Below are 26,020 nucleotides of genomic sequence, written 5' to 3'. Positions count from 1 at the left end.
TGTGGACACGCACCCTTGGCCCTTCCTTCAGTCCCTTACTTGCCACTTAACGGATGCCTTCCAACTTCAAACACTGCAGTGCTTTGCCTGAGGCCTTTTTGGACCATCACAGTTCACTCGGTGGGGGGTGGGGGGGCAGGCTAGAAGGACCATGGAGCTCATATCCCCCAGAGTGGCCCTCAATCAGTCACTGCTAAGAGTGTGGGTCTGGAAACACCCCCAGCTCCTTGTCCTTCAGCTGAAATAACCCTGAAGTGTGTGCAGTTCACTCTCTCAGAATCCCCTAGCGGATTGAACCCCAGTTGTCCATAGTAGTAGCTGGCTTGATAAGGCACTTTTTTTTAATGTTTATTTATTTTTGAGAGAGAGACAGAGAGCACAAGCAGGGGAAGGGCAGAAAGAGAGAGACAGAAGACACAGAATCTGAAGCAGGCTCCAGGCTCCGAGCTGTAAGCGCAGAGCCCAAAGCAGGGCTCGAACCCACGAACCGCCAGATCATGACCTGAGTTGAAGTCGGACGCTTAACCGGCTGAGCCACCCAGGTGCCCCAATAGAGCACGCAAGAAAATATATCCCTATCCACAGCTCTAAAGATAGAGCCAAGCCAACCATGGTGATCTCAGTCCTCTTCCCAGTGATGGGGTAGGATCTGATCCAGTCCTAGCCGGCGAGAAGGGAGAATTCTGGGAAATCTGAAGGGAGAACTCTGGGAAATAGTTCTCTGCTCCAACAAGAAAACGAGAGCCCTCCCCTATTCTTCCGCTGGAAGTTGACATGTCAGAGTGTGATGCCCAGGACTGCGGCCACCAATTCAGGACCAGGAAACCAGCCTGCAGGGAAAACTGACTCACCTCATCTACCAAGTGGAGAGACGGCAAGATCCAGTTTCCTTGATGACCTATTTGAGCAGCCAGAGCCCAGTGAATCTCTGAACTTCTTACATGAGATAATAGACTTTGTAATATTTAGACCAGTGCCAGTAGGAATATTTTGTAACTCGCAGTTAAAGATAATCCGATCTGATATACCTTTCCAAAGCTCTCAGGAACCAAAATAAAGTGTTTTGTTTTGAAACCTTGCCCTTTGCAAACCAAATCATGCATAATTTTTAGCAGATGTCTTAATAACAGGGACTGGTTCAATAGATCATGGCACATACTACACATCCATGGAAAATCCTCCCTGAAGAAAATTGTTTAATGACACAGAAAATTATTTCAGTGTATTTTTAAGTGAAAAAACAAGTATGGCATAAACACACTGAAAAAAATAAAGGCTAATACTCAGAACTGTTAACATTTACTTTATTTTTCTTTGGCATCCTCCAAGGTTTCTAGTAAGAAGATGCATTGTTTTTATATTTGTTTTTTTTTAAGTGTTTATTTATTTTTGAGAAAGATACAGAGAGCAAGCGGGGGAGGGGCGGAGAGGAGACAGAATCCCAAGCAGGCTCCGCAGGGTCAGCGCAGAGCCCGACGCAGGGCTCGAACTCATGACCCGTGAGATCATGACCTGAGCGGAAAGCAAGAGTCAGACGCTCAACTGACTGAGCCACCCAGGTGCCCCTGTATTCGTTTTTTAAAAGATGGTATTTGAGGGGCGCCTGGGTGGCTCAGTCGGTTAAGCGTCCGACTTTGGCTCAGGTCATGATCTCGCGGCTCCTGAGTTCGAGCCCCGTGTAGGGCTCTGTGCTGACAGCTCGGAGCCCGGAGCCAGCTTCGGATTCTGGGTCTCCTTGTCTCTCTCCCCCTTCCCCGCTCATGCTCTGTCCCTCTCTCAAAAATAAACAAACATTAAAAAAAAATTTAAAGATGGTATTTGAAAATAATAACTAAGGGGCCTTCATGGATTCTTTCTTCTATTTCTTCAACTCAGGGAAAAGACCACGCGTCCAGCATCAGAGGACCTACCGAGGGGCGGAAAGTGGCCAGGAGTCTGCAGCAACCTATGTTTCAAAAAGTCAGCTTCATGAACTGTTTGGGGCAGAGTTATCAAGGAAGCCCTAAAAGATAGCCCTTTCTCTTGCCACGCAAGGGTTATGGACAATGTGAGAAGGCTTCTCCCAGCTTGATGGGCATCACCAGGTTTGCCCTCCTGCCCGAGTCACTCACCAGTGGGAACGAGGTAGGTACAAACCGATCTCCTGGCTTCAGAGGAGGAGACAGGGCTTGAGTAACATCTTCTATGAGCTAACTTACTGGAGAGGAAGTAGGGGTCTTTTGCAGGATGGAAGAAAAGAATCCCAAAAGGAAGCCGGAATAAGAAAGCAGCAAGAAACTAAAACCAACGTCATGAGGGTGATTAGAAGAATGGAGCGGAATAATCAATGTGAAAGTGCTTTATAAAACTCTAGAAGTCTCCGCAATCCAAAGTATCATCAGTGATTTTGAAGTCCTGGTCAGGAAAATTAAAAAGTGGAGAACTAGGTGTTATAAATATGTTCAGGGGCAATTTTTTAACCATGATCATCTAAAGAAGAACCACAAGAGAACAGAGCTACCTCTTGGGGCAGAAGGTGCTGACAGAGAGAAAGTTGAACTCTGTTGGGTTGCCATCTTTTATATCAAGGGGAATAATTTCCAAATAGGAAAGAGTAGGGTTAACATTGTTGAGAAAGAAACAAACACCAAGCCACCTAAAGGAATCAGGGGACCTTTTCCTTGGGACTTCAGGCTAAACAAATTATTTCCAACCGCCTGCCTCTAAAACTTAGACGTTTGATCCCAGGACCAATGCCAGGAGAGCATAGAACAATCATGTGCGTGTCAGTTGGGTCCTCCAGGAGGCAGAGTCAGAGGTGCAGTTTGGACTGCAAAAGATTTATTGGTAGGAGATGCTCGGGAAAGGTAAGGGGAGAGGAAGCAGCTTGGGGCAGGGAGAACTTCAAACCATGATGCAGATCTGACAAGCCTTAGTCAACCCAACAGGGAGCTCTAGAGCCAAGATTCCCCATTAAAGGTATCCCTTGATGAGCAGACATGGCCAGACCTTCCTGCCTCTGCCATTGGCTCCAGCTGTTGGCTGGGGCTGCCCAGGAAGAGCGTGGCCTCAGCCCCGAAACCAAGATGGATCCCAAAATACAAACATTTTGGAAACCATCAGCTAACCGCGATCCTCGTAGCTGATCTGCACTTTTTTTCACGAAGGGAATTGGAGCAATGTCTTGAATAATGGAGCTGTCAGGAGACTGAAGATGCTCAGACATACTGTGGGTTTTTAAAGGCGGCCTCTGGAGAGTTTAGACTGGGCTACTGAGCGTGGCAGTGGAGGTCACCAGGGGCCGGTAGAGGTTTGCCAAGAAAATGCCATGATAGCTCATCTCGCTTCGTATTTTTAGCGTTACTAACCTGGCACACCAGGAGAATGCTGATGATACAGCATAATTGGATTTCAGTAAGATATTTATCAAAAAATTTTCTGGCCTTATCATTGAGATAGAAGCACGGGTAGCAGTTTAGTTGGGCAAATTCTGGTATTCGAAAGCAATCAGATCCACCAGGGATCAATTAATAGGACCTGTGTTAGCAGCTAATATTTTAAAATTTTTTAATGTTTATTTATTCTTGAGACAGAGACAGAGGGTGAATAGGGGAGGGGCAGAGAGAGAGGGAGACACAGAATCTGAAACAGGCTCCAGGCTCCGAGCTGTCAGCACCGAGCCCGACGCGGGGCTCGAACCCACGAACCCACGTCCCTGGCCCTGGGCACCATTTCTTCCGACCCCATGCTGTGTCCTGCAAATCCATCCCTCGCCATCCACGTTGACCTTCCCCGCGGCCCCAACCAAGGCCGCTTCATCTATGCCCTTCCCATCTATGTCCATTTGCCCATGGGTCCCACCCCTGAACTCACACAAATCAAAGTGCTGCCCATACCGTGCCTCATCCTGGTTGTCAGCTGCCTTGCAGACTTCTTCAACGCTGAGCTACACATGTTTAAAGCCTTCCGGGGTTTCTGAAATTAGGAAGCACCTTGTATTCAAGGGCGGAAGAAAGTGTCAGCCTCAGAGCTGAAGAAGAGGTTAAGAAAGGCCGACGGAGAATTTTGCAAAGCGTCGAAGGGATCCGTTCATCTAATGGTCACTGCAATTGTACATTAACGTAGGGTCCTTAATCTTTACTCAAAATGAGGCAGTATATGCTCGGAACCGCTCTGGGTGCTTGAGGCAAAACAGATAAGCATCTCTACCCTGGTGGAGCATACATGTGAAAAATCTGTCGCTGGGTCTGCTTGACTTTTAAGAGAAGCTCTTTCACTTCTGGTGACAAATAACTCAATTTGGGGGGCAAAATGAAACTATGGTTTCAGCCAAAGAGTACCTGAAGATAAAACCTGTTATACATCGTGTGACAGAAAGAAAAAGAAAACAAAACACTCGGAGACAGTGACCTGTGCTCTGTCACCCCTGGTTTTTTCCTCATTCTGCCCTTTGCCCCCCCACTTCAAGCCAAGAGTTCGTTTCTCTCTTATTTCCTCAGGGGGGAGGGTGCGACAGGTTCAAAAATAAATATGGCCCCTCAGGGATGAATCACTAAATTCTACTCCTGAAACCATTTTTTTTTTTTAACGTTTATTTATTTTTGAGACAGAGAGAGACAGAGCATGAATGGGGGAGGGTCAGAGAGAGAGGGAGACACAGAATCTGAAACAGGCTCCAGGCTCTGAGCTGTCAGCCCAGAGCCCGACGCGGGGCTCGAACTCATAGACCGCGAGATCGTGACCTGAGCCGAAGTCGGACGCTCAACCGACTGAGCCACCCAGGCGCCCCCATTTTTTTTTTTAATTATAAAGTTAAAAAAAAAAAAAGGAAAGAAAAGAAAAAAGAAATATGGCCCGAGAGAGAGGGGATCTAAGCTCCATCTGTTGGTAGCAGTAGGAGAAAGGGAGCAGCGAAACACCAAAGAAGGAAATGGCAATTGAGGTACCTCTAAAGGTACATGGTGAGCAGCTTTGGAAGCTGAAGCGTGTGTCCCAAGTGGAGCCTGAAAGCATCAGGAAGCAACTGGAACTGGCCACGACAGGCCACATGGAAAAGAAACAGAGTCCGCAAGCATCCCCATCCGATGGCTGCATGTCAAGGAAGTCTCCCAGAAGGAAATTCCAGAAGAGAAAAGAAGAACTCAGGAAATAACCGTGCTACGATTTCCCACCAATCCTGCATGGAGGGCTCAAAATAGAAGGTAAGTCACAAAATGTAAAGCGACAGGCCTTACACATGTAAATGTCCAGGCTGAGAGTCGTACCCTACGGCACTTGCCAGGTCATGAAATTAACGGTACCAAAGAGACCGAGAACCTTGAGGACGTTATGAAAAGCAGTGAGTGGCTTGGAATGCTTGCAGAGAAGAACCACTCAGGAAAATCTTCAGGCCCTGAATGTGAGAAACATTCAAATTGGGTAATGATTCTAAAAAGGGAAGTAGCAGATATTAAAAATTACAGGGGTAATTTAGATCATTTTTTTAATGGATGCTCGATGTCGTGTTTCTTCTGGGGTTTTTTTTTTTTTTCCTTTAAAAGCTGCTATTTAAATTGATGGTGGCTCTTACAATTCATGGCATTTTGGAAATGAGAAAAAAACTGTTTTTCATCATTTTTAGGATTTTTTCAGCTGTCAAAATCCTATCCATCAGCAACCAAAATGTCAAAAATAAGGGCTTTGTTAAATAACTTGTGCTACATCTATATGATGGAGTGCAGTACTTATTTTTTTAATTTTTTTTTAATGTTTATTCGCTTTTTTGAGAGACAGAGACAGAGTGTGAGCAGGGCAGGAGCAGAGAGAGAGGGAGACACAGAATCCGAAGCAGGCTCCGGTCTCCGAGCTGTCAGCACCGAGCCCCGCGCGGGGCTCGAACCCACGAACCGTGAGATCATGACCTGAGCCGAAGTCGGCCGCTTAACCGACTGAGCCACCCAGGCGCCCCTGGAATGCAGTACTTATAAATGGTCTCACAGAAGAATATTTAATGACATGAGAAAATGTTAAAGTTAAGTTTTTTTAAAAAAAAAGAAAACGCGCGTGCGCGCGCGCACGCGTGTGTGTGTGTGTGTGTGTGTGTGTGTGTGTGGTATAATCTACAGGTGTGCCTTAAGGGGTCTCTCAAGCCCTCCAACCCCAAAGGTTGTGCTCTAATCTCATAGCTAAATGGCGCTCCTGTCCAAGTTTTCCCAAGATGAAGGGACAGTCCTGGGCGTATTGAGACAGTCGGTAACCCTAAGGAGAGCCGTTTCCGATGTCTCGGGAGCTGAGTCAAGTCCTCCCTGCCACAGCCCAGTGCTATACTGGCCGTGAGCGATTTCCCTGGGCTCTTGGCTCCCCTACTGTAGACCCCACCTGCAGGACCCAAAGTAAGGCTTTGAGGTAATGGTGAGCACCACAAACATTTAGCCAAATCACGCTGACCCTGGCTCACCATTCCCAACACTTTGCCCAGGGCTCTGTTGCGAGCCCCGTACCTCTTTCAGCCTCCCTGTCCCTTTTGTCCACACGGTGTCTGCCCATGTCGCGGGAGACAGAAATTGGTAGTCACGAACTCTCAAATCCAAACTATCTCCGCGGCTGAAACTAAAGCCAAGGGCCAAGACGCGGTGAGCGACATCCGCATCATGCCGGAGTGAGAGGTTTCTTATTCCTGTCCCCCTCCTCAGCGACAATTTGGTGTCCGCTCACAGACAAAAGTGCCTTTGTGGGAACCACGGATTCAGGAGAAGTGTTGCCCACCCACGGAACGGGCAAGAGGCATACAGACCTCCATCCTGGCTGCGGACCCTGCGGTGACCTACGGACCGGCTCCAGCCCCTTCTTGGTCACATTCCAAGATCCCCTGGAAAACACCGTCTTGGACAATCACCCACAGATCACAGGGCCTTTGTGTAACTCCAGGTCTCTGGCTGAGAAGTTCCAGCATGTTGTTGAGGAAAAAAAAAAAAAAAAAAAAAATATATATATATATATATATATATATATATACACACACACACACAAGTTTGGATGCACTGAAGGCAGTTAGAGGAACAGCTTGACCTTACCTGCATCATCCCTCTTCCGAGAAGAAGCCTGTCTATGAGCCACTAGGAGCACCTCAGTCTCAAATCTAAGCGGCTGGCTGGCTGTGCATGCTCCTGATGGGGTCAAGGGCAAGCTTCGGCAGGTGACTAGGGAGCACCTGCAGAAAACTGACCCAGGAAGAGACCACAAACTGGAGCGTTAGTGCTACCTTTGGGGGGTGGGGGGGGGAAGTGAGGCTGTCAGCACTCTCTCTGGTCCTTTGCAAGATGGAGAGAAGGCGCACAAGCTTAAGAATTCTGCCGCAAGGGGGAGTGAGGGGTGTGGAGGTGTATCGATCCAAGCTTCAGAATCTCTAGCAGAGCTGACAGAGGATATTTCTCTCCCAAGAGCAGTTAGTAAAGACCAGAGAAGGTGACCGCTCCTTCAGATGTGAAGGCAGGGATGCAAAACTTCAAGGGCTATGAAAAATCAAGCAAACATGACACCAACAAAGGATCACAAAATCTGTGACTCATCCCCAAAGCACGGAGATCTGCAATTTACCCGCTACAGAATTCAAAATAGCTATGTTAAGGAAACTCACTAAGGTAAAGAAGACACAGAAGAGCAGCTCAAAGAAATAGGAGAAACAATACATGAACAAAATGAGAAGCTCAACAAAGTGATAGAAATCATTTCAGAAAACAAATTCTAGGGGCGCCTGGGTGGCTCCGTTGGTTGAGCGTCTGACTTCGGCTCAGGTCATGATCTCGCAGATCGTGAGTTCGAGCCCCGCGTCAGGCTCTGTGCTGATGCCTTGGAGCCTGCTTCGGATTCTGTGTCTCCCTCTCCCTCTGCCCCTCCCCTGCTCATGGTCTGTCTCTCTTTGTCCCTAAAAAATAAATACATGTTAAAAAAAAATTTTTTTTAAAGAAAACAAATTCTAGAGCTGAAAAATACAATGAATGGAATGGAGGAGGGGATGCCCTAGAGTGCATCAGCAACAGAATGAATCAAGCAGAAAAAAAAAAAATCTTTGAGTTAGAAGACAGGAACCTTGAAATTATCCAGTCAGAGAAGGACAAAGGAAAAAAGGATGAAAAACAGGATCTATGGGATACCATCAAAGGAACCAGTTGCAAATGATTGCAGTTCTGGAGAAGAAGAGAGGGAGAGGGGGAAGAAAGATTATTTAAAGGAATAATGGCCAAGAACTCCCCAAATCAGGGGAAGTTAATCAAGCTCATGGGTCACCAAACAAACTCAAAGAGATCCTCTCCAAGACACTAAAATAGTATTTTCAAAAATCAAAAAAAAAAAAATGTTTTAAACCAGAAAGAGAAAATAAGCTTGTAACCTAAAAGGAAACTCCCAAAAGGCTGTTGGTAGGTTTTGCAGGAAGAAAGAATACAAACACTGGTAAAGGTAAGTATACAAATTCAGAATACTCTAGGGGTGCCTGGGTGGCTCAGTCGGTTGAGCGTCCGGCTTCGGCTCAGGTCATGATCTCACAGTTTGTGAGTTCAGCCCCTGCCTCGGGCTCTGTGCTGACAGCTCGGAGCCCGGAGCCTGGTTCAGATTCTGTGTCTCCTTCGTTCTCTGCCCCTCCCCAACTTGTGCTCTGTCTCTCTATGTCTCTCAAAAAATAAATGTAAAAAATAAAAAAAAAAAAAACAAATTCAGAATACTCTAGTGTTATAATATGGTGGTGTATTAACCACTTGACTTTAGTATAAATGTTGAAGGATAGAATACTAAAAATAACTGTAGCTAAGGCAAGGTGGGACCTTAGGCCCGAAGGACCCTCTGGGACCTCAGGGCTGTGTGGGGTCTCATGGTGACAATAATTCAGGCCTCCTTCCAGTGGCAGTATGCAGAAGATTGCTGGCCTCAGGATGATGGCCTGCTGGGAAAGGATGGGCCCTGTTCAGTAGGCTGGGAGGGCTTGATGCCTGAGGACAGGGGTGAGTTATGCACCTGAGTGTTACATGACTTGACCTCCAGGCTCCTTTGGATCAGTCCTGAGTCTGGGCCACGTAGGGATAGACCAGTCCAAAATCTAAAATAAATAAATAAATAACTATAGCCACCATAATTGCTAATGGATATGTCATGTAAAAAGAGATAAATTGCAACATCAAAAACATAAAAGGAGGGAGTAAAAAGGTAGAGCTTTTTAATGTGATCAAAGTTAAATTGTTATTGGCATAAAACAGACTGTTACCTCAGTAAGACGTTTTATGCAAACCTCATGATAACCACAAGGCAAAACCTGCAGTAGGTTCACAACAGACAAAGAGAGGGAATCGAAACATAGCACCGTGGAAAATCATAAATTCACAAGGGATGGCACCAAGAAGGGAAGAAAGGAACAAGAAAACTGCAAACACTCCCCCAAAATATGAATAAAACAGCATTCGTAACTCCTAACCTGTGAATAATTACTCCAAATATAAAGGGATTCAATGCTCCAATCAAAAGAAATAGACTAGCTGGACGGGGGTGGGGGACAAGAATCAACTATATGATGATCAACCGAAGACTCTTAAGCTTTAAGGACACACATAGCTTCAAAGCAAAGGGCTGGACAAATAAATTCCACGCACGAGGAAAACAGACAGCCGGGTAGCTCTATACCTACATCAGACAGAAAAAGACACTAAGTTAAAAATGATACCAAGAATAAGGGTCATTATATAATGATTCGTCCGTCAAGAAGAGGGATCCATCCATCAAGAAGATATAGCAATCTTCTTTAACCACATGGTGTAAAACTAGAAAACAACAACAAAGGAAAGCTGGAAATTTTACAAGCATGTAGAACCTAAACAACACATGCCTGAAAAACCAGTGGGCCAAAGAAGAAACCAAAAGGGAAATCAAAAAATATTTCAGGGGCGCCTGGGTGGCGCAGTCGGTTAAGCGTCCGACTTCAGCCAGGTCACGATCTCGCGGTCTGTGAGTTCGAGCCCCGCGTCAGGCTCTGGGCTGATGGCTCGGAGCCTGGAGCCTGTTTCCGATTCTGTGTCTCCCTCTCTCTCTGCCCCTCCCCCGTTCATGCTCTGTCTCTCTCTGTCCCAAAAATAAATAAAAAACATTGAAAAAAAATATTTCAAAATAAGCAATAATGGAAACACAACACAGCAAAACCTATGGGATACAGCAAAAGCAGTTATAAGGGGGAATTTTACAGCCATAACTTGGCACCTCAAGGTACTAGAAAAAAGAAGAACAAACTATGCCCAAATTTAGCAGAAGAAAGGAAACCACAAAGATCAGAGCAGAAATAAATGAAATAGACACTAGAAAAAACAATAGACAAGATCAGTGAAAATAAGAGCTGCGTTTTCGAAGAGATAAAATTTACAAACCTTTAGCTAGATTAAGTTAAAAAAGGAGAGAAGACTCAAATACTCAAATACTCTCTCATAACAACAAAAAACAACAAAAAAAGAAAACACATGGGGGGGTGGGGGGCGCCTGGAGGGCTCAGTCAGTTGAGTGTTCAACTCTGGATTTCAGCTCAGGTCATGATCTCACAGTTGTGGGTTCAGGCCCCGCATCAGGCTCTGCACTGACAGTGTGGAGTCTGCTTGGGATTTGTCTCTCTCCCTCTCTCTCTCTGCCCCTCCCAACTCATGCTCTCACACTCTCTCTCAAAAATAAATAAACTTTTTTTTTTAAAAAAAGAATAACACAAGGATACCGACTCTCACCACTCCTATTCAACATAGTACAAGAAAGTCAGGGCAATCAGGCAAGAAAAAGAAATAGAAGGTATCCTAAGTGGGGAAAAAAAGCAAAATTACCTTTGTTTGCAGATGATACAATCTCATATATAGAACATTCTAAAGACTTCAATAACAACAGCAGCAACAACAAAAAACATTGGAACTAATCAAAAAATTCAGTAGAGTTACCAGATTCAAAATCAACACACAGGGGTGCCCGACTGGCTCAGTCAGAAGACCATGCAAATCTTGATCTCCGAGTGGTGAGTTCAAGCCCCACATTGGATGTTGAGATTACTTAAATACCATTTAAAAATTTTTTGAAAAAGCCAAAATCAATATACAAAAATCAGTTGCATTTCTGCACACTAACAATGAAATGTCTGAAAAAGAAATAAAGAAAACAGCACCATTCACAACGGTACCAAAAATAAAGTACTTAGGAATCAATTTACCCGAGGAAGTGATAGATCTGTAAGCTGAAAACTATGACTTTCTCTGAAAAATACTGAAGAGCACACAAATAAGTGCAAGATATCCCCTGTTTATGGACTGCAAGAGTTAATAGTGTTAAAACGTCAAGGCTACCCAAAGCCATCTACGGATTCAGTGCAATCCCTATCAAAATTCTAATGACATCTTTCATCAAAAATTAAAAGAAAATCCTACTATTGGCATGGAACCAAAAAACTAATAATAACAAAACAAAACAAAACAAACAAAAAACAAATAGCCCAAAGCAATCCCGAGAAAGAACGAAGTTGGAGGCATCGCACTTCCTGATTTCCAACTACACTGCAAAGCTCTAGTAATCAAAACAGTATGGTTCTGGCATAAAGATAGACACATGGACCGATAGAACAGAATCGAGAGCTCAGAAATAAACCCGTGCATATAAGGTCAATTAATTTACAACAAAGAGCCAAGGATATACATGAGAAAAGGACAGTCTATTCAATATATAGTGCTGAGAAAACCGGACAGCTTCTGCCAAAACGTGAAGGTACGCCATTCTCCTAGACCATACACACCACTCACTTCAAAATGGATTAAAGTCATGAACATAAGACTGAAACCTTAAGACTCCTAGAAAAAACCATGGGTGGTAAGCTCCTTTACATCAGTTGGCAATGATTTGTTGGACTGACACCAAAAGCAAAGGCAAAGGAAAAAAAAGAAGGCAAAGATCAACCAGTGGGACTACATCAAACTAAAAAGCTTCAGCACAGCAAAGGAAACCACTAACGAAATGAAAAGCCAACCTACGGAATGGGAGAAAATATTTGTAAATCATTTATCTGATAAAGGGTCGGTACCTAAAATATATTAAGCACTTACACCATTCGGTAGGGGTGCCTGGGTGGCTCAGTCAGTTAAGCGGCCGACTGTGGCTCTGGTCATGATCTCACAGTTCATGAGCTCGAGCCCCGCATCTGGCTCCATGCTGACCGCACGAAGGCTGCTTGAGATTCTTTCTCTCCCCCTCTCTCTGCCCCTCCCTTTCCTGCATGCTCTCTCTCTCAAAATAAATAAATAAACTTAAAAAAAAAAACAACAGGAAGACTGAGTAAACAAAGAGAAAGTCCCAGAAAAGAAATAAGATACAAAGAACAAAATAGAAATTTTAGAACTGAAAAATCCGCTAACTGAAATTAAGACTTACTGGAAAGACTTAATGGAATGGAGAGAACAAAGAACTAATTGGTAAACTTGAAGATACATCAATAAAAATTACCCAATCTGACAACAGAGAAAATATACTGGAAAAAATTAAACATGGCTTTTGTGACCTATGGAAATACAATAAAAGATCTAAGATACATGCCATTAGAGTGTGGATAAGAAAAGAGAAAGAGGGAGGTGTTGAAAAAGTATTTGAATAAATAATGGCTGAAAAGTTTTCAAATTTCACAAAAGACATAAACCTACTTATTCAAGAAGTTGAGTGAATTGCCAACAGAATAAACCCAAAGAAATCCACTCTAACAGACAAAAGTTCTGAAAACTAAACACAAGGAAAAAATACTGAAAGCAGCCAGAGACTGACCTGTAGGCAAAGAACAATTTGAGTGAAAGTGCATTTCTCATTAGGAACCCTATGAGCCAAAAGAAAACAGAACATTTTTAAATTTTTTTTAACGTTTATTTATTTTGGAGACAGAGAGAGATAGAGCATGAACGGGGGAGGGTCAGAGAGAGAGGGAGACACAGAATCGGAAACAGGCTCCAGGCTCTGAGCTGTCAGCACAGAGCCCGACGCGGGGCTCGAACCCACGAACCGTGAGATCGTGACCCGAGCTGAAGTCGGACGCTCAGCCGACTGAGCCACCCAGGCGCCCCAACAGAACATTTTTAAAGTGCTAAAAGAAAAGAATTGTCAGCACAGAATTCTGTATCCACAGAAAATATCCTTCAAGAACAAAGGGCAAATAAAACATTTTCATATGAAGGAAAACTAAGAGAATTTGTCACTAACAGACTTGCCCTAAAAGAATAACTGAAGGAAATTCTCTAAGCAGAAAGGAAATGACAAAAGAAGAAATCTTGTATCATCAAGAAGGAAGAAAGAACAATGGATCGGGGCACCCGGGTGGCTCTGTCGGTTAAGCGTCTGACTTCAGGTCCAGTCATGGTCTCAGTTTGTGAGTTCGAGCCCCTCATCGGGCTCTGTGCTGACAGCTGAGCCTGGAACTTGCTTCAGATTCTGTGTTTCCCTCTCTCTCTGCCCCCTGGCCGCTTGCACTCTGTCTCTCTCTGTCTCTCTCAAAAATAAATAAACATTTAAAAAAAGAACAATGAAAGAGTAGCAACCTGGGTGAATACAATATAGTTTCCTTTTCCTCTTGAGTTGTCTCAAATGCGCTTGATTTTTTGATCGAGTCCCATGTCAGGCTCTGCACTGACAGCATGGAAACTGCTTGGGACTCTCTCTCCCTCTCTCTCTGCCCCTTCCCTGCTTGTGCTCTCTCTCTCTTTCTCTCAAAATAAAGAAAAACATTAAAAAAATAAAGAATTTTTAAAAAATAAAAAATCAATAAAACACAACACTAATTACAAATGTTCTCCCCAAAATAAAATACATAAGTGTAGATCCAAAAAAAAAAAAAAAAACCATACAGGGGGCACCTGGGTGACTTAGTCAGTTGAGCGTCTGACTCTTGATTTTGACTCAGGTCATATCCCAGGGTCGTGAGATCAAGCCCCGAATCTGGCTCCAAGATGAGCATAGAGACTGCTTAAGATTCTCTCTCTCTCCCTCTGCCCCTCCCTCCTGCTTGCGCACTCTCTCTCTCTCTCTCTCTTTCTGAAAAAAAAAAAAGAAAAGAAAATAAAAAAGAAAAGAATGTACAGGACTTAGGGGTGCCTGGGTGGCTCAGTCGGTTAAGTGTCTGACTTCAGCTCAGGTCGTGATCTCACGGTTCATGAGTTGGAGCCCCGAGTCAGGCTCTGTGCTGACAGCTCAGAGACTGGAGCCTGCTTTGGATTCTGTGTCTCCCTCTCTCTCTGCTCCTGCCCTGCTCATGCTCTGTCTCTTTCTGCCTCAAAAATAAACATTAAAAAAAAAAAAAGAATGTACAGGACTTAGATGCTGAAAACTACAAAATCCTGATGAAAGAAATAAAAATCTAAATAAATAGACATAACATGTTTATACAGTTGAAGACTCAACATAATAAAGAAGTCAATTCTCGGGGCGCCTGGGTGGCTCAGTCGATTGAGTGTCCGACTTCGGCTCAGGTCATGATCTTGCGGTCTGTGAGTTTGAGCCCCTCGTCGGGCTCTGTGCTGACAGCTCGGAGCCTGGAGCCTGCTTCGGATTCTGTGTCTCCCTCTCTCTCTGCCCCTCCCCTGCTCATGCTCTGTCTCTCTCTCTCTCTCTCTCTGTCAAAAATAAATAAACATTAAAAATTTTTTAAAAAAGAAGTCAATTCCTCGCAAAGTGATATACAGATTTAACTCAATCCCTATCAAACTTCCAGCAAGATTTTTTGTAGATACAGACAAGATTATTCTAAAATGTATATGGAAAAGCAAGTGAACTAGAATGGCTAAAATAACTTTGAAAAAGAAGCAGGTTGGAGGAATCAGCCTACCCGATTTCAAAACACAGTCTATAGCTACAATAATCAAGACTGTGTGATATTGACAGAGGAACAGACGCATAGGTCAATGGAACAGAATTGAGAATCCAGACACAGCCACCTACGATTACAGACAACTCATTTTTGACAAAGGTGCAAAAGCAATTCAACCGCAAAAAATATGAACCTTGTCTGACCTAACCACATCCTACACAAAAACGAATTCAAAACGGATCATAGACTTACATGTAAAATACAAAACCTTAAAACTTTTGGGGCCCCTGCGGGGCTCAGTCGGTTAAGTGTCCGACTTCGACTCAGGTCACGATCTCGCAGTTTGTGAGTTCGAGCCCTGCGTCCGGTTCTGTGCCCGCAGGTTGGAGCCTGCTTCGGACTCTGTGTCTCCCTCTCTCTCTCTCTCCGCCCCTCCGCCTCTCATGCTCTATGTCTGTCTCTGTTTCTGTCTCTCTCTCTCTCTCTCAAAAATAAGTAAGCATTAAAAAATACGTAAATAAATAAAAATTTTAAAAACTGTTGATTCTGCGAAAGGCCCTCTTAAGAAGACAAAAGACAAGTTGCCACCTGGGAGAAAATATTTGTAAGCCACATATCCAGCACAGAACTAGTATCTAGAATACATAAAGAATTCTCACGACTCCAGAATTAGAAACAAACACAAGGGGCCCCTGGGTGGCTCCGCCGGTGAAGCGTCTGACTCTTGGTCTCTGCTCAGGTCATGATCTCGCGGCTCATGATTTCGAGCCCCTCGTCAGGCTCCCAGAGCCTGCTTGGCATTCTTTCTCCCCCTCTCTCTGCCCCCTCCTCTGCTCATGCTCTCTAAACAAACAAACAAACAAACAAACAAACAAACAAACTTGAAGTTTGTACTACTTGAAAAAAACAGACACACAACCAGGCATTTCACTGAGAATAGACAGTTTGCTAATAAGCGCATGTGTAACCATCAGAGAAGTGCCATTAACCTGCTCTTCCTGCCAATTTTTGGCACAACTCCTCAATTCTCCTGAGACCATCCTCGGCCCAGTCTTACCTGCCTTTTCTCCCCTCTCCTAACCCAAGCCTGCCTTCCCTGATTTGGTCCATGCTGTGGACCTTATCTTGCTGTCTGTCAATCGCGGGGCAGGAAATGCCACCAAGTCAGGCCGGCCGCAGAGAAGCGAGGCAAGATGGTGAAGGGAAGTGGGACCCGCCGGCAGCGGGGGAGAGGGACAGACACAGCTGGGGGCAGGCGGAAGAATCTCTCCGGTGCTCCCTCATCACATCAGAGGCCACCAGATTCTTTCCCCTCCCTTCTTAGACCTGGGAGAGGAGCTGAAACACGGGCTTACTTGAGTGTTTCTATTCCCTAAGCAGCCAAAAGTTTTTGCCATTTGAATCAGTGTTAAATGTGCCACGTAAGGGCCAGCAAACTGACCTCGGGTTAGTTCATGGCCAAATAGAGTCAAAGTGGGGCTGGTCTGGCTAGTCAAGCAGCAGGCCAAAGTATCTGCTGCAGACAGGGGAAGTTGTGTGTGTGTGTGTATGTGTGTGTGTGTGTGTGTGTGTGTGAGATCCATAGGGACAGATGTAATTGGGGTGTGTGTGCGCGCGCGCGTGTGTGTGTGTGTATGTGTGTGATCCATTGGGACAGATGTAATTGGTGTGTGTGTGTGTGTGTGTGTGTGTGTGTGATCCATAAGGACAGATGTAATTGGTGTGTGTGTGTGTGTGTGTGTGTGATCCATAAGGACAGATGTAATTGGTGTGTGTGTGTGTGTGTGTGTGTGTGTGATCCATTGGGACAGATGTAATTAGGGTGTGTGTATGTGTGTGTGTGTGATCCATAAGGACAGATGTAATTGGTGTGTGTGTGTGTGTGTGCGTGTATGATCCATAGGGACAGATGTAATTGGGGTGTGTGTGTGTATGTGTGTGTGTGTGTGTGTGTGAGATCCATTAGGACAGATGTAATTGGGGTGTGTGTGTGTGTGTGTGATCCATAGGGACAGATGTAATTGGTGTGTGTGTGTGTGTGTGTGTGTGATCCATTGGGACAGATGTAATTGGGGTGTGTGTGTGTGTGTGTGTGTGTGTGCGCGTGTATGATCCATAGGGACAGATGTACTCAGAACTGAAACAGTGGAGGGCGGAGGCCTTCAGGATCCTTTGAAACTCCCAGGTGGAACCCAGGTGGGACACACATCCTGCATGGACCTTTCCTGCCCAGCCAGGATATCCTGTGTTTGTCAAAAGGACCGCACAGGGAAAGCCCTGACCATTGTCCTTCCCGAAATCTGCCAGTCAGCCCTTCCCCAGCCTGCGGCAGCCGCCCCAGACAAAGGAAGAGTAACTCTGGAAACTGTGTTATCAGCATCCTCCATGGACTTCCTCACCTCCTCCCCAGCCCCGTTCGCCCCAAGCTTCTTAGCATCCTCCGACAGGAACCGGGGAGCCTGGGATGGGCTCAGCGCCCTGAAGCCAGCCCCCTGTCTTTTGCCAAGACCTAACCCCCGCGCAGCCTTGAGTGGGCAGCTGAAGGCTGTGGCCGGAATCCTGAGCCTGAGATGGAACCCCAGCTGGGGCCTACGGCTGCCAGCCTCTGCCCGGGCCGGCTGCACCTGCTGCTGTGGGTCTCAGCCCTGAGCTGTTGCGTTTCCTCGCTGGCTTCTCCCTCTCCTTCTCTGGTGCCCCGAATCAGAACCAGCTACAATTTTGGAAGGACTTTCCTCGGTCTTGATAAATGCAATGCCTGCATCGGGACATCCATTTGCAAGAAGTTCTTTAAAGAAGAAATAAGGTTAGAATCTCCATTAGCTAACGCGGAGGGGAAAATTCCGTTCCCTTCATGTGATGATATCCAGGGGTTTACTGAAAAGGAGTCAGGATGTAATTGATGGGTGGGAGCCGAGGCACAGCCATCGAATCATAGTGGTGATCGGTTGAAGTTGGGGTGCAGAGGGGGAGAAGGTATGAAGCTGAATTCTAACCCTAGGTGCTGACTTCCAAGTTTTCTTTTGAGGTGGGAGCTTAAAGTGTTCCTTCCCACGGATGGAGTAGCCTGGGATTATGGAGTTTACCAAGTTCGTTTCTCATAAAAAGAGGGAAATAAAATTGCTAGAAGGCCTACTACGTGACAGACCTTTTAAAGCTATTTTTTATGTTTATTTATTTATTTTGAGAGACAGAGAGAGAGAGACAGAGAGACAGAGAGACGGTGCGCGTGTGAGCAGGGGAGGGGCAGAGAGAATGGGAGAGAGAATCCCAAGCACCGTCAGTGGAGAGCCCGACTTGGGGCTCAATCCCAGGAGCCGTGAGATCACGACCTGAGCTGAAATCAAGAGTCGGACGCTTAACTGACTGAGCCACCCAGGCGCCACCAAGTTAGTTTTATTTACCCCTCGTCACCATCCTGGAAGTTAATGTGTTGCAACTCATTGTTCAGATAATGAGCTGAGACACAGCAAGATTCAGTGACTCGCCCAAGGTCACCACCTAGTAAGTGGCAGATCTGGGATTCAGATCAGGGCAGTTTGCTCTCAAGTTCCTGAACCAATTTTCGGATCCAGAGGAAAAGCCAAGCTTAGTAAATGGCGGTGCACGGGGATCTCACCCAAGGATGAGAGGTATCACACTGTCAGCACATGGTCAGTGAGTCTTTCCCGCAACCAAGAGCCAGCAGGTACTCTAGGGACATCCCTAGAACTCTGGCCATGGCCCTCCAGGGGTGCAGGAGGAGGGAGCCGCGTTACAAATAACAGTAATATGACCTGGTCTGATGCAGGCCAGAAGGGAACTGTAAAATGGGGACGGGGGAAGGGCTTCTCCAGGGGAAGGTATTCTGAGCAAGGCCTTTAAAGGATCAGCTGAAATTCAGGAGAAGGGTTTGAGGTAGAAGGACCAGCGAAACAATGGCCCAGAGTGTGGGAAGAGGTGAGAAACACTTAGAAGCTGGAACATGGGGCATGTGTGGCAGAAGGAGGAGATTTGAAGAGTCAGATGGGGCAGGGACCTTGAATGCCGTGCCAAGGAATTGGGACCTTCACCTGTGGGCCAGTGTTTCCCTGCCCCTTCGATACCAAAGACCCTTCGTAATAGGCCTTTGCTCCTCAGCCCTCCCCCAAGGACCTATCTTAGGGTTAGCAGAAGGCATTCATTTACAACAATTTGATTTCCAATCTGTATTAACCAAAGACATATTGGATGATTCCACTAAGGTACCGAACAGATATAACAAATAGAAAACATCGATCAAAAATGGGGAACTTCTTTTGTGAGATGACAGATACTGTATTGATGTGGACTTTTCCCATCAGGCCCCTTTTAAAGGCATTTCAAATGGTAAAACATTCAAAGACCTTCCCAACTGCGGGAGCTCTTGCAGACGATGGTGAAGGAGTTTAGGGGGTAGGCACAAGACGTGCCTTGTGTTAGGGAAGAATCTCATGGAAAGCAGCGCGCAGGGGGAACTGGTGACTTCAGCTCAAGTCACGATCTCACGGTTTGTGGGTTCGTGCCCCGCTTTGGGCTCGCTGCTGTCAGCGCAGAACCCACTTGGGATCCTCTGTCCCCCTCTCTTTCTGCCCTTCCCCCACTCATGCGCTCTCTCTCAAAAGTAAATAAAACATTAAAAAAAAAAAAAAGATTCCCCCCTAAGAGACAGGATGGAGAGGACCAAGAACAAAGGCGACATGGGGCTGATTCCCTAGAGAAAGGAGGCAGGGAGAATATGGACATATTTTCAGAGAGGAGGGAGGGAAATTATGGGATTCGACTAAAGGGGGCTCCCAGGTAAGTAAACAAGAGTATATGAATCTTACAGTTGACTCTTCACCAAGTGGCAGTAAATGAAGTTTTTCTCAGCGGGCAGGTATTAGCCAAATTCGGGAAGCATTTCCCCAAATAGGTTTGTGTTCATCCATTCAAGTTCAGGATATCACTTCAGCTCCCTCGGAATTTATTTTCTATGTGTGCCTGAAAGGGATATGTGCAGATACACGCAGGAAAGCATGGGGGGTGGGGGGTGGGGGGTGGGGCGGGCAGGCTGGGGTTGAGGGCTCTCTGCCTTGAGAAGGCATATTCCTCAAGCACAAAGAAGCAGAGAGAGGCAGCGAGTGGGTCTCGTTTATATTCTTCACAATTGAAGCAACTGGTTCCTTATTTTAAAAGTCATGCCTGTTGATTTTAGAATCTTCTGGCAATATTGATAGTAGAAAGCACAAAATAAAAATCACGTACAATTCCTCCGCCAAGAGATCGTCCCTTAGTTAACATCTTGTGAGTGTCCTTGCCACCTTTTTTCCAAGTATGGATTTAACATTCTTTCCACACAACTGCGATCATCCTATGTACACCCTTCTGCAAACTTTTCTTTAGCAATGTGTCCGGAACGCCCTTTTCACATTATTAACTCTTGTCTTTGACATCAGCCACAGAGACATTTTTCTAGCTATGTCTCCTTTGGCGAGGAAAACAAAAGTGAAATTAAACTATTGGGACTGCACCAAAATAGAAAGCCTTTGCACAGCGAAGGAGACCATCAACAAAACAAAACAAAACAAAACAACCCACTAAATGGGAGAAGATATTTGCAAATGATGTATCCACAATTAGATTTTTAATGGCTTTGTGGTATTCGATTGCATCAGTCAAGCATAATTTATTGAACCAACCCATACTATGAGACAACTATGTTTTTTTTTGTTTTTTAGTCTTCTAAAACGTTATGTTGAACATTGCTGTTGCTGGCTTTTTGTGCATATCAGTGATAAATTCCCATGACACATTCCCAAGGGTGGAATTTCTGGGTCAAAAAATACAGCACATTTTAAAGAGATTTTATATATGTATGTATCTCCAAACAGAGACTTCTGCCTCTGGAGCTCACTGATTGCACACTCACAAATATTTAATATTTGTACTTTTAGTATGTATTTCTTCTGAGTCGAGCCTTTTTTTTTTTTTTCGGGCTTACTGGCTGTTTCTATTTCTCGTTCGCTAAATCGTCTACAAGTTCACATCGTTTGCCTCTCTCTCTAAATGGTGTGTTCATTCGCCTCGTTCATCTCCAAATATTTTCCCGCTTTTAACAGTTATTATGATGATGTGGGGCCTGGGTGGCTCATTCAGTTAAGCATCCGACTTTGGCTCAGGTCACAATCTTGCAGTTCGTGGGTTCGAGCCCCATGTCGGGCTCTGTGCTGACAGCTCAGAGCCTGGAGCCTGCTTCCGATTCTGTGCCTCCCTCTCTCTCTGCCCCTCCCCACTCACGCTCTATCTCTCTCTCTCTCTCTCTCTCTCAAAAATAAATAACCATTAAAAAATTTTTTAATCATAAAAATAATAAAAATTATGACAATGATACCTTAGGAAAAAGCCCCTCCCAAACTCGCAGATGTTTGACTGAAATGCCCTCACCAGGCAAGCATTAACATTCCAGGCCAGGTCCTCTGTACGAATTGGATAATGTTTGTTCAGCAGCCGAGAGCAAGCCTGGGAAGCTGAAGACGCGTAATTCGTAGATGAAGGTCATGTTTCCTTCTATCCCTTATCTTCTCTTTGGCAAGAATGCTAATGATAAATCAATCAGATGCTTCCCATACTCACCCATTAACCTTTGGACGTTTCCATGTTTTCGGTACCAGTTTTCCCATGCATTCCATGTGGACTTTCAAATCCTAAACGAAAAAATTAAGGGAAGCCAGAAAAAAAAAAAAAAGAAAGAGTAAACCTGATTGACGCACTCTTCCTCCTGCAAACATACCTATCTGTGAAATCCCAAGTGATATCACAGCCAGAGGCAAGATGTACCAGGAACTGACTGATCCGTATTGGTGTATGTGCAGGTAATAGGTGGGGGTTGGGGGGTGGGGGGAAGAAGGTGGGGTACTTAGTAGCACTATTTCTGATCAGAATCGCTCCTACGGATTCCTGGGCTCCTACCAAGACAGATGCTTTACTTTGCCCTTCCTTAATGTACTCGCTTGGCCTTACGTCCCTGCCCCCCACTCCCCACGTCTTAAGGGATGTTTTAAATACTTCTGAGTAGCGGAGGGCTCACGGTAAAATCAGTAAATCATTAGGCGCGACCTTGCCTTCTCTTCTCCCCTGCCCTCACCTGTCTCTTTCACCTCGGAAGTCTTGAGAGCTGCAGGGCCCCAGAGCTTACGACCAAAGCTTCCGTCTACACATTTAATAGTCCGAACATGCACCCATCCTTCCATTTACCCATTCATTCGGGCATCCATCCATGCATTCTTCCACCCAGCCATCACTCTGCAGCCAGCCAGCCCTCCACGTATCCCTCCACTCATCTATCCATCCATACACCTAAGGCGTGCAAGCTGCGTCCTTTGAGCTTTGGGAAGACGCCGGATGCTTTGAGGGTTCTGTGCAGACCTGGCGAATGGAGATGAGGAAAGACAGGGAAGAAATATTTAGGAAGGCATGTCTACCCACTTGGCGTTCGACTGGACGGAAGCCTGAGGGTCATGCCCTAGAAGGAAATGTTTTATTCTCATTGCAACACTGTTGCTCTCCTCCGCACCTCCACCCTGCTCTCCAGGTTGAGGGGCTCGTGGGGATTGGACCACACGACCTTTCTGCTTGCTTCCAGCTGCGGAAGCTGTGATACTGCTTGTGTATCTTTCATGATCTCAGTTCAGAAGGAAGATTAAAAGGCTGCCTTTGGGGGGGTGGGGGGTGGCGCCTGAGTGGCTCAGTCGGTTGAACATCCGGCTCTTGATTTGGGCTCCGGTCATGATCCCGGGGTGGTGGGATCGAGCCCTGTGTTGGGCTCCGTGCTGAGCATGGAGACTGCTTCGGATTCTCTCTCCCCCTTTCTGTCTCTCTCTGTGCCTCTGTCTCCCTCTGCCCCCTCCCCCACTCACACATGCACGCGCGCTCTCTCTCTTAAAGAAAAAAAAAAGGATGCTGCGTCTGTTTTGCAGGTTTCTAAATTCTGGGATTTTTAACATGTTAGTGAAGGGGAAGACCGTATTTTCTCATTGACACTCTTCTGCTCAGTAAAGTAGGGATTCAAAGTTGTAAGAATATACATGTTTTCCTTTCCATGCCGTAAATTTAGTACCACTTCGGAAGGGGGGAAAGCGGCCTGTAAACCTCTTTATTTGTTCTCAGTTGGTTCTTAACGGGATGCCTTGAGGGCCACCCCTGAATGTGTACCACGTGTCCATTACAGGTCACCTGTCATGAAGGACCCTGCTAGCTACACCCCCTAATAATGTTCCCCATCTGGTCCCCAAAGCTAACTCATAAAAAGGATGACAGAGGACTAAGCAACGGCAAAGCGGTTGAGGTTGCGAGCTCTGGAGCCTTGAATGCCGCTTCCTTCAATTTCTGGTTGTAGGACTTCGGACAAATTACTTGATTTCTCCGTGCCTCAGTTTCCTCATCCGTACGGCTAATAACAGTACCGACTTCATAGGCTTGCTGCAAGGTTTACTGAATTAATACACACCAAGCGTTTAGCAGCGACTGGCATGCTTGTTTCATACATGTGTGTTGCTATTATGGCTATCTTAGGCCTTCCAGGGGGTTGAACCCCATGAGCAAAAGCAGCTACAGTAAACACGCGGACGGCCCTGCCTGGGTGCCCTCTGCCTTTCCTTATCCTGTCACAGGGGAGGATCATTTCCAGTGGCTGTCCTGAAAATGCCAGTGCAATGGACTCATTGCTAGTTTACAAGGTTTCATCTTTTTTCTTAATATACTTTTTTTTTTTTTTTAAGTTTATTTAGTGATTCGAGAGAGCCAGAGACAGCACAAGCTGGGAAGGGACAGAGAGAGAGGGATGGAGAAAGAGGTTGTCCCATAATGTCTGATAGCAAGAAGTTAAAGATTCTTCCTTCAATTAAATATAGAGCAGATCTTACAAGCCAAATGTTACTAATCATGAAAGTAGATAGCGCCTTGGTAATTTTTCATACATAAATCGGAAGAAGATTTAATATTCTTCCCTAATGGAAATGTTGGCACACAGCTAGAAGAATGACTGGAGAAAAGGGTCAAGGTCGTAGGCCAGTGCCTCTCCCCTGGAATTACACACTTCCTGGATCCCAGATGGCTTTTGGGTTTGGTGACCATTTAGCAGCCGCCGCTCCCTGTGACTTGATTGGTACGGATGACTTAAATCTTTCAACTGAAAGCAAAATTGATGGGGCCTCTTGGGGAGGGATATGGAGAGCCGCGCTCGTCCGAGTGAAGGCCGAGAAGCCTCTTCACGAACTATGCTTCCAAGACCCAGCCATTGGTCAGAGGGCAGGTTGTTTCTAGAACTGGTGTAGGGAAGGGGAAAGACCCTGGGGTTTTCTGACAGAGGGCCCTGGGTTTGCCCCTCTGCCTGGCAACGTATTGCCTGACCTTGGGCAAGGTACGTGAGCTCGAGAAGCCTCAGTTTTCCCATCTGTGAAGTGGGGAGGGGGTATTAGGAGAATCCTAAGGGACCGGCATGTATAAAGCTGCTGTCTTTACCTGGAGAGGAAGTTCGGAAAGCCATGGTTAGTCCTTCCGTGCCAGCTGCATGAAAAGGAGAAAGTTTGCGTCTGGCATACATCTATGTCACCTCTTCTGGCCTCACATATTTACCTCCTGAGTTTGAGGAAAGGAAAGTAGTGTTCTCGCAGAGTTTGGAGTGCCCCCGTGTAAGGAGGAGAAATGGAGCAGGCTGGGTGTTGTCTCCTGTCTCCCTGTCCCCAGGCTCTGCTGGCTCTGGCAGGTACAGCTAGTCCCTCCTCGGCCCCCCCTCCATCCCTCTGGCTCCAGGCAGAGCCTAAAAGGGCTGTTCTTCCAGGTTTGACAGCCGGCTGGCCTCCCGCGTCGGACTGCCTCCCGACCCCCTACCTTCTTACCCTGCAAATTACTCAGATGATTCCAAAACCTGGCGCCCTGTGGAGATCTCGAGGTTGGTCAGCAAACAGGAAAGTGACATCTCGGACAGGAGAATCTGTGCCTCTGCGGCAGCCCCAAAGACCTGCAGCATCGAGCGCATCCTGCGGAAAACAGGAAGGTTCCAGAAATGGCTGCAGGCCAAGCGCCTCACGCCCGACCTGGTGCAGGTGAGTGTGCTGGTCACAGGGGTGAGATGGGGGGAGGTGTCTATTTCCACCTCACATCTCAGGGTGGGGGAAGAGGGGTCGTGATCTACCGGAAATGGGACCAAACAAGGCCACAAAACAGTGGCTCGTGGGAAGACAGTGACCAAACAGGTTCAGTGGTAGGGACCCTTCCCATTGTCATCCTCCATTCTCGCTGATGTGACCCCCGGCAGCTATTTGGCAAACGGTTTCTGGGTGCTACCTCTGGTCTGAAGATCCGACGGGATGACCCTCACCAACCCTCCCTACAACCTTCTCAGGGGACCTAGGCCAACCCCCAGACTGTGCCCTCTCTCGGAAGCTCTCATTACACAACCTGTTTCACCAGCCAGAGAGCCTGCTTTGGAAATCAGCTTCTTCGGTTCCTCAAAAAATTAAAAATAGAACTACCCTACGACCCGGCCATAGCGCTACTAGGTATTTAGCCAAAGGATACAAAAATACCGATTCGAAGGAGCACACACACCCCCACATGTATAACAGCACTAGCAACAATGGCCAAAGTATGGAAAGAGCCCAGATGGCCATCGACGGATGAATGGATAAAGGAGATGTGGTATAGGGGCGCCTGGATGGCTCAGTCGGTTAAGCGTCCGACTTTGGCTCGGGTCATGATCTCGTGGTCTGTGAGTTCGAGCCCCGAGTCAGGCTCTGTGCTGACAGCTGGGAGCCTGGAACCTGCTTTAGATCCTGTGTCTCCCTCTCTCTCTGCCCCTCCCCTACTCACACTCTGTCTCTCTCTCTCAAAACACACACACACACACAATGGAGTATTACTCAGCAATCAAAAAGAATGAAATCTTGCCATTTGCAACTACATGGCTGGAACCAGAGTGTATTACGCTAAGCAAAATAAGTCAGTCAGAGAAAGACAAATATCAGATGATTTCACTCATATGTGGGATTTAAGATACAAAACAGATGAACATAGGGGGAAGGAAGGAAAAGTAAGATAAAAACGGAGAGGGAGTCAAACCACGAGACTTTTTTTAAGTTTATTTATTTGGGGTGCGTGGATGGCTCAGTCGGTTAAACGTCTGACTTCGGCTCAGGTATCTTGCAGTTCGTGAGTTCCAGTCCCGTGTCGGGCTCTGTGCTGACAGCT

At 46.1% G+C, this 26,020-nt stretch overlaps 1 protein-coding gene across 1 annotated transcript in view; it reads left to right on the top strand.

Annotated features, from left to right (window-relative positions):
• The first annotated feature begins 17,162 nt into the window (after positions 1-17,162).
• The window catches only part of DIPK2B (divergent protein kinase domain 2B), a 45,837-nt gene continuing 36,979 nt past the window's right edge, over positions 17,163-26,020 (top strand). The window contains exons 1-2 of the mRNA XM_042974864.1: positions 17,163-17,600; positions 24,612-24,876. Of these exons, the coding sequence (XP_042830798.1) occupies positions 17,368-17,600; positions 24,612-24,876 (498 nt within the window). The 5' untranslated portion in view covers positions 17,163-17,367. The remainder of the gene's footprint in view (positions 17,601-24,611; positions 24,877-26,020) is intronic.

Source organism: Panthera tigris, chromosome X (assembly GCF_018350195.1).
Source record: "Panthera tigris isolate Pti1 chromosome X, P.tigris_Pti1_mat1.1, whole genome shotgun sequence".
NCBI lineage: Eukaryota > Metazoa > Chordata > Mammalia > Carnivora > Felidae > Panthera > Panthera tigris.
The sequence above is the reverse complement of the archived record's forward strand: the minus strand, read 5'-3'. Positions and strand labels throughout refer to the sequence as shown.